A 9,017-nucleotide genomic window follows, 5' to 3' on the forward strand; every position below is an offset into this window, starting at 1 on the left:
ACACATGCAAACGGAAATTCGAGAGAGTGAATCGAACAATTATGAATGTAACTTGTTCCGGATTGTCGGCGCGACTGAAGCAATACTTTATAAGGAAGTTAATGTAAAGTCGAGCTTGAGTGAGCTTCCGCAAACCGAAAGAAGGTGACAATGACTTCCATCATCACGTGAAGCGTGGCAGCATTGTGGCGGCGGTACCTATTCGTGTACGAAAGTAATTCCCCATGATTCCCACGACATGGAGGTCTGTGGAGCCTCGTCGTAGGTATATTCGCGAAATATCACGCGATTCATTACATTCATCATCATCATCTCAGCCGTAGGACGTCCACTGTTGGACAAAGGCCTCCCCATAGACCTCCATTACATTGTGGGTACGTAAATATTACACGCATATTTTTTGATTTGTCAATTCAACAAGAAATTATAAAGATCAAAATATTAACGTCTGTGATGACACGTCTTGTAAGACATAACGATAATCTTACCTGGCCTGGCCATCCCAGGCTTTGAACGGGTGCAAGTTTAAAAAAAATGGCGCAATCATTGAGACCGTTTATACTTCATATTTTTCACATCCATTTCCCCAAAACCACACCTGGTAGCCAGGGCACGTCGCTCTGTATTTTCTAAATGATACCTATACTCGTAAACCTTTCTTTTGGATTGGTCTATCTATTGATGGAAATTTCATTAAAATCTATTGCGAAGTTTAAAAGATCTAAGCGTACATACATACATACAGACAGAAAGAAGTTAATTCATAATTTAGAATCAGGCGTTACTTTGCGGAATATCAATGAGCTAAAATAATTTCCTGCTCACCCGCGACCTTACTAGCTAAGCTTATGCATATGCGTGTTCATGCACCACACTGTAAAACACACACAAATCACAAAACCCATCTATCACCACATTACACCACTACTACTAAGTTAATTCAGTAAAATACTGGTTTTTTCATTGACGACAATGTTCCGCAATCAAACGATATTTCACACATTCTCCATGCGTAATGCATGTCGTCAACCCAGTCACCAAACATGCAATTACACTGCATGCGTAGTTTTACTTTGTAACTAGTAGGTACCTACTCCAGCCCCAAAAACCAAGTATTAATGTTACATTAGCTGATACAAAACAGCTTTCTGAGAGGGAAGCCCTAAATCCTTTATGGTTTTTTGTTCATCAAAATAAATATAATATTAATAATCCTCGTATGAATTAGAGCATTGTTGCGCCCGCGCCGGCATTGTGCTCATAATGGCAGCTTAGCGGCGAGGGGGCCGGGGGGGGGGGCACGAGTGCGGTGATGCTCAGATAACGAGTTGTGATTAATAATTTTGTTATCTTTAGTGTGGAACAATAATATCGTGTACGATCTACAATTTTGCGTAATTTCATTTCGGAAGACCTTCTTGTTTGATTGTAATTTACAGGCATAATGTTACTATTCATTACGTATTATTGTTATTATTTTTAAATAAAATTCTAATTTCACATTATCATTTTATTTTCGGCTGATATTTTATTGTATTTCGATTACGACCTGAAACTATCCAACCTCTTTGATTACGACCCTTTGTGAATTTCTGATAATCACATGACATTTGCTTGTATTGATTTTTTTAGAAGGTAAGTAATAATATCTATCTATAACTTTTTATAGACAAAAAAATACAAAAAAGGAAATAATTAACCAATGAACATTACTATGACTCATAAATAATTTAGGTAATTGGCAGGACAGACTTTCTAAACTAGTAAAAACAAACGACAGAGACATTCTTACTTATTTAATGATGTACTTAAAAAGATAAAACATTTGAACTTTGACAACAATACTTTTCAGAATCATTGATTTCTCTAAGTTATTCACAGCATGCTTGTGACCATCTGATAATAAAAAATCCGCATTACTAATCATAATCATAGTGACATCGCATTGCCCGCGAAAAATTATAACGCCTCATACGAAAACGTTCTAGAGTTCTATGGTCAAGATCAAAAAATTCGACTGTATCTTTTTCGTTCAAAGTTCAAACGTTATTTATCTCAGTTTTAGTTATCTGAGAACTCCCAAAGAGCGATAAGGTGTGTTGTGTGTGTGTGTGTGTGTGTGTGTGGCGTGTAGTGGATCAACTCCAAGTGGCAACTGCTGCTGGATTCTTCAGCTACCTGCCCTGGAGTGGCCAATGGGCCAATGGGCCACTCCAGGCCCAGTGGTGGTATAGATAGTGGTCTATTGGTCTAGTGGTCTATTGGTCTAGTGGTCCAGTGGTCTAATAATCTAGTGGTCTATTGATCTAGTGGTCCATTGGTCTAGTGGTCTACGGTCTATTAGTCTAATGGTCTAGTGGTCTATTTGTCTATTGGTATAGTAGTCTATTGGTCTAGAAGTATATTGGTCTATTGGCCTATTAGTCTATTGGTCTAGTAGAACTCTCCATCGGACAGCTTGGCGGCGTAGAGGTGCAACGCGCGGAACTCGCAGAACTGGTTGGTGCACCAGCCCGAGTGTCCGTCCACGCAGCGGCACGAGTCGCACTCGTCCATGTACTTCTCGCCCGGGATGCACTTGAAGAACGGGTTCTTGATCACTGCAACACAGGCGAGGACGGGGTAACGTGTGGCTGGCTTGGCTTTCCTTCTCCGCTAAAGGGATCAGTTTGAAAATCAAGTCTGGGTACATTGTAATCTAACACACGCTGAGAACCCATGCTGTTTTATTTTACTGAAGAGTTGGGATCTTGGTGTTGTTGCCCTAACGAATTGGAGCTTTCTCATTTTCGTAAAGCCATAACATGAAGAAAGATTGGTAAGTATATGCAGCGTTAGCAGTGTACTGAGCACCGTAGCTCAGACAGGGCGAAGACATCTCGCACAGGGTCGTGATATTTAGCTCGCAGTACACGCACAAGGCGGTGACTGTCAGTTCACAGTAGACGCAGGAGGGCACTGCCGGCAGGGCCGACATGCAGGGTGTACTGACCGGCGCAGCGCAGGCAGGGCGTCGACCGCTCGCACAAGGCGGTGACTGTCAGTTCACAGTAGACGCAGGAGGGCACTGCCGGCAGGGCCGACATGCAGGGTGTACTGACCGGCGCAGCGCAGGCAGGGCGTCGACCGCTCGCACAAGGCGGTGACTGTCAGTTCACAGTAGACGCAGGAGGGCATGGCGCGGCAGGCGCCGGTGTCCATGGTCTCGCAGAGCAGACAGTTCTTGTTCTCGGGCACGAGCGTGAGCGAGGTCTCCTCCTCCCAGTACTGGTGCGGCGGCTTGGGCTTGACGAACTGCGACACGACGTAGGCCTGGCTGCCGGGCCGGTACAGCGGCGGCGCGTGCTCCACGGCGCCCACGCTGCTCAGCGTGCCCGGCAGCGGCCCGCCCGACGCGCGCAGGTGAGAGATGCGCGGGTCTGCCGGACACACACGTATTAATCGCGCGCGGTCAGTTTCAGGGTGGACGCTACGGCGCTGGTTTGCCCCGCTCCACCACCCCTCACAACAGGGTAAACAGCGCAAAGCGCCCACCCTGCTGCTTAATCAATGCACGCCATTAGACACACACCATACGTCACTGGTCAACGCTATGCTCGGTGACGCCCCTACAGGGCCAGACAGGGCCTCACGCTAGCAAGAAGCCTCGAAACAATCCGAGTAGCCCCTCTATACCTATAGTTTGGAGAGTCGAGTTTATCAACAGTGGACATCTTCCGGCTGATAATGACAATATCTTGAGACTGGTTTCCGTTGAAGGTTTGGTTTCTAGTTCCGGTGAAGGATAGAATCCACAACGAGACTATCCGACACAGAACTAAAGTCATCGACATAGCTCAGAGAATTATCGAGTTGAAATAACGGTGGGCTGGTCATGTCTTTCGTAGAACTGACTATGGAGTAAACGAGTTATTAGGTGGAGACCGCGTCTCGGCAAACGTGGTGTGGGACGCCCTCCGGCCAGATGGCGTGACGATCTGCGAATGACTGCTGGCAGAAGCTGGACGCGTGGAGCCGGAGACAGGGTGCAATGGCGCTCATCGGGAGAGACCTACATGTCCAGCAGTGGACCGCTATGGGTCGATGATGATGATGGCTTCCGTGAAGAGAACCGTTGTCAGTCGGTAAAGTATTGTTGCCTCACCATCTCCGTAGGCGGCGGCGGCGGCGAGCGCGTGCAGCGCGACCAGCGCGGGCAGCAGGCGGCGCGCGCGCATGGCGAATGCTGGCGCTGTGCCCGCCGCGCGCCGTGCCGCAAACCAATTACGCTAACTGCACCAGTTAGCGCTAACAAACCCGATATCGGCACTATTAGTTATAGCTAACTAATTGCTTTAACTCTTCTTTAACTGCACCGATATTATGCAATGCAACTGGGTAATCCCTGGGTAATAATAATATTATTTTATTACCTATATTTAGTCGGTCAGTTTAATTATTAGAAAATATTGGACGGTCAAACAAAAAGTGACACTGACGAAGCGCGTCAAAGTTTGGGAGCGGACGCGGTGACATCGCGAAACTTTTACTAGTCTATACCTAATATTCATAAATGTTTGTTTCATTTTCAGAAGAAAAAATACATGCCCAATATTTTCATATAGTCTAAGTTAGGAATTTTTAGATTTTTTAGGACACTAGCCTATTCTATACGTAACATCTTTTTAAAAGCGTATATCTAAACTTACCGTCTGGTAGCCTAGTGGTTTGACCTATTGCGTCTCAAGGATCGTAAGTTCGAGCCTGGCCACACACTGAGTTTCTCTGAATTTATGAGCGAAACCTAAATATGTAGTACATTTGAAATTTGGGAAAGAAAGGAAAACATTGTCCATCGTAAGAAAATTCCAGTTATAAAGTAGTCCGCGAAAACTCGTCCTCTACTTATACTACCTACAGTGCTGGGGCGACCGAGTACCACAACATTTTTTCCGATCATGACTTAAGTTTATCGATTTATTGGCTCAAGATTCCTAATCCCTGAGGATTTCATCATTATTCTTAATCATTATCAACATTTAGAGCTATTTTCAAGAAACCAATGTAGGAATACTGTTCGTTAAATAAATAAAATAAACAAAAAATGTTGTTAGCAAAGACTATTCAAAGTATTACCACCCACTGTATCACTGAGCCACATGCACCCTCACAACTAAAGCCAATCGGTAGCGAATTAAAAATAAACCTACACAACGTTCTCACCGGCAAATTAAAAGCCGTAGAGCGATCAATTTGTCTCGTTAGCGGCGAATTAAATATAACCAATCTGGTCCTTCGTGCCGGACTGCAGCGGGAGTAATCCTCCCCCCTCCGATCACTCCAATTATTCGGGGATTGGCTTAGCAGCGGATGCAGTGTGCAGGTAAGCAGCCACTAACGAGGCAACGTGTGGTGCATACACTAGTGTGGAGGGTCGTGTTTACACACAGATTTGATACCATCATTCGTAAGATACCCCCTTCGGGTGCTTAGGATGCGAAACAGCTTCAACAGTATTTAGACAGTGTTAGCTAGCAAACCGATTCCCCATATTCTCCCATATCAATAATCAACCTGATGGTTTTGAATCGGCAAACATGTATTAAGTGAAGCATAACCTGTATTTATTATATGTAAACTACTGACATACATAAGATAATTTTATGTTTAGTAACCAATGGATCTAGTTTTCTGCAATAAATCATTTATTATTATTGTGTCTGTGTGGGCGCTACGATGCACTTGCTTTGAATCGAGCCGGCTTAAGCCCAATTCAGGCCTGCAAAAAAATCGTGCAAGTTACTACATTTCTGTGTGTGTTGATCGACCAATTTATTGAAAGTGGCGAAGGTCCATATCAATGAATTAACGCAATGAGTTTGCTCACCCGCGACCTCATGATAGCTAAATACGTTGGTGGCTGAATTGCAAAAAAAAATTCATAGTTAAGGGCTTTAGTTAAGTAAACTTAATTGATTCCTTTGTGTTACGAAAGTTACCCATATAGTTTGTATGACTAACTTTCGTAACACGAAGGAATCAATTAAGTTTTCTTAACTAAAGCCCTGAACTACATACATTTTCAATTCATCCTGGTATGCAACAAATGTAAATTTATGTTGGGTTTGTGTGATATGTGTGTGGGAGATGGAAGAGCTGCATGAATACACGTTTGTTGCATACACGTAGGTAGCTATCATAACATCATGTCAGGGGTATCCCAACTTTTCTAAGTTTGCTTTTTACATAAAACGGATCCTGGTTGACCTGATGTAAAGTGCAGATGCGGCGAAAGGTGTGTGTGTGTATAAGTTGGTTAGGTAGGTTATAGTAGAGTATAGATGCACTCGCAAGTAGCAAGCGGGCGGATGACGTCACGCGCCAGACGCGGCGGAGCCTCTAATATCGCTTATCACCGCGATTACCTTGTTTATTGATAACCAGTGTAATAATATCATTATTAGGCCCATCGGCTAAAGCTCCTAATCAATATCTAATTAAAATAATATATTATTACTAGCTTTTGCCCGCGGCTCCGCCCACGTGGTATTAGGTTATCGCGCGCTGTTCCCTCGGGAACTGTACATTTTTCCGGGATAAAAAGTAGCCTATGTCACTCTTGTGCCCATAAACTATCTCTATGCTAAAAATCACGTCGATCCGTTACGGCGTGAAAGACGGACAAACACACTTTCGCATTTATAATATTAAGTATGGATTATTAATATTACAAAAATATCTAAGAGGTTAGTGCAGACGTCACAAGCGGACCGAGGAGCTGGCAGCTTCCTCGGATAACGAACTAGCTATTCAATGCGGTACTTTGAATATTTTGTTTCAGTTTTTCTTTTAAAGATATTTTAAGTTTATAATAGTTTTATTCAAATAGATATAATTTCATTGTAATTTATTTACTTGTTGTTTGTTATTGTATGATATCCCAATTATAAATAATAAGGTATTAGGTATAGAGTATTGAAATATAATGCTGTTCCTTGAAGCTGGTGAACTCTGCCGCGTCAAACGGATTGTTACTGAAGGTTACTTGTTTGTCTGATTTTTCAACCAACTTCAAAAAAGGAGGAGATTTTCAATTTGTCTGTATGTTTTTTTTGTGTATGTTTGTTACGCGATAACTCCGCCAATTGTGGGCCGAATTTCAAAATTCTTTTTTTGTTCTAAAGGACATACTTCCGAGTTGGTTCCATTGTCACCAAGTTAGCATCTGATGATGGGATGGGAATGGGGAGAGCACATCCTCAAATTTTAAAAGCACACCTGTAGCGATTTTGGCATTTTTAAGACCAAAGTCAAGGTCTAGTACTGGACCTGATAAAGAAGACCGTATGTACCAGTACTCTGTTATAAAATAATATAACTATGCCGTGTTTAATGGAATCGTTGTGAGATGCACTTTAGCTACAAATCACTAAAAACCATGAAAAAAAAACTTTTTTACACAAAATGAAGCCGACTTCAAAAACCTTGAAAATATTTTTCTACTAGTTTGAAGTCAGTGCCTCGAATCCGCACGAGAAAGCAGGAGTGATTGAAGCTCATGAAGAACTAGTAGAAGACTATAGTTCCCCTCCTGCTGGCTCATGCTGCGGCACCGACTTCAAAATAGTAGAAAATTATTTTCAAGTTTTTTGAAGTCGGTTCCATTTTTTGTTGAAAAGTTTTTACCGCATACATTCTTGTGAGGGTACGCAGAATATGAATATACGAACTATATTTTTCTAGGAATCTTATTGTCTATGTCAGTCTTGTGAAGTAATATTTTAGAGCAATGAAATCATTTCAATTTCTATTACATTACTATCAGATAGTTTTGTTTGCAATATTTCGATTGTAACAATTATAATCCAGCACTTATCAGGCAAACATGAACACCTGACTATTATTTCAGGTGCGAACCACCCTCGCCCTACCAACTGACCGTTGCATTTGACGGGGGCGCCACCATCTTTATTGTAATTGCGATATGGTACAGCAATATAAGATAGTTCCCGTGTCTGCCACCGGCACTGTCGGTTGGCGCTGGATCCCTACTGAACCCACCTGTGGGTCCCGCACGTGGCCACACTCGAGGCTCGAGTATATCAAACAGTTGAGTGATTAGGTGTATAAGTATAATCACTATGATGGTGAACACTGAGCTTATCAACAGATCATGGTAACCACGCTATACGAGAAGATTCAGAAGACGTCAGCAGGGCAATTTAACACCCTCAATACTTGATAATGGATTTTTTGAATGGAATAATGAACTTTTCTTTGCAGAGTGACCAAGCACTAGTTAATAATTTAATACTTTTTGTTTGCAACATTTTTTTATATATTTAAAATAGGCTTACGTTTGGCCTCAATCTCGCTTGATGGAAGGCGAATTGCCTTGCTTGAATTGCCTAGAAGGTGTCTGTTCACTTTGACCTTAAAGATGTCCAGATTATGGCGTTCCGGGAAAACTGACATCGGCAGAGATTTCTACTCCTTAGCCGTCCGCATAATGGAGGAATGTCTACAACATAAGGGTGAATGTGCTCGCCGCGCCTATAGTCGTTCGATGACGGAAAGTAATACCTATACAATAAAGCAGCCTTAACTAACTGAATCCGATTGGGTTCGTCCTGTTCTGGGTAATTAAACGAAACTTCTTGTGGAAATCGTCTCGAGATTCTTAAATCATGTAAAGAAATGCAGCATTTGTTACACTTTTTGTAAAGTTTATATTATTTTTTTCAGTACTACAGTCCTACTTTTATATGGTACTCCACTAGTGGGCATACTCTCGCATTGCCCTATAATCATCAAAAATAATATCCATCACCTGAATAAGCTTAACGAAAAATTAGATAGCGCACGGGAACTCCAGCGTTATTAAAAACGTGCCAAAATAAGTAATCCATTATATTATTATTATGACACGATCGTTATCGGAACACGAAAACACTTTCATTAATGCGCGTAATCGCGCGCCAGTCGATCATTAAACGAGTATCAATTGTGCGCGGGCGCTTATCGGCGCCGTACGGTCG

At 42.4% G+C, this 9,017-nt stretch overlaps 1 protein-coding gene across 2 annotated transcripts; it reads right to left on the minus strand.

The window, feature by feature from the left end:
* Positions 1-1,781: 1,781 nt before the first annotated feature.
* On the minus strand, positions 1,782-4,265 carry LOC141440313 (uncharacterized). Of its 2 annotated transcripts, none has more exons than XM_074104796.1 (3): positions 4,145-4,256; positions 3,102-3,419; positions 1,782-2,600 (listed from the first exon to the last, which is right to left on the minus strand). In XM_074104796.1, the coding sequence occupies exons 1-3, from the start codon at positions 4,215-4,217 to the stop codon at positions 2,434-2,436; spliced, it is 558 nt and encodes a 185-aa protein (XP_073960897.1). In that variant the 5' UTR covers positions 4,218-4,256; the 3' UTR covers positions 1,782-2,433. The 2 variants fall into 2 exon arrangements, 1 of the variants encoding a protein (XP_073960897.1); XR_012452685.1 differs by having other exon boundaries at positions 2,511-2,600; positions 2,993-3,419; positions 4,145-4,265.
* Positions 4,266-9,017: the final 4,752 nt, after the last annotated feature.

Source organism: Choristoneura fumiferana, chromosome 22, assembly GCF_025370935.1.
Source record: "Choristoneura fumiferana chromosome 22, NRCan_CFum_1, whole genome shotgun sequence".
Classification (NCBI taxonomy): domain Eukaryota; kingdom Metazoa; phylum Arthropoda; class Insecta; order Lepidoptera; family Tortricidae; genus Choristoneura; species Choristoneura fumiferana.

Coding starts and splice junctions, on each gene's coding strand:
- LOC141440313 (XM_074104796.1), bottom strand. CDS start 4,217: ATGCGCGCGCGCCGCCTGCTGCCCGCGCTGGTCGCGCTGCACGCGCTC. Junction 3,420..4,144: donor CGCCGCCGCCTACGGAGATG/GTGAGGCAACAA, acceptor TGTGTCCGGCAG/ACCCGCGCATCTCTCACCTG. Junction 2,601..3,101: donor GCCCTGCCTGCGCTGCGCCG/GTCAGTACACCC, acceptor CCTGTGTTGCAG/TGATCAAGAACCCGTTCTTC.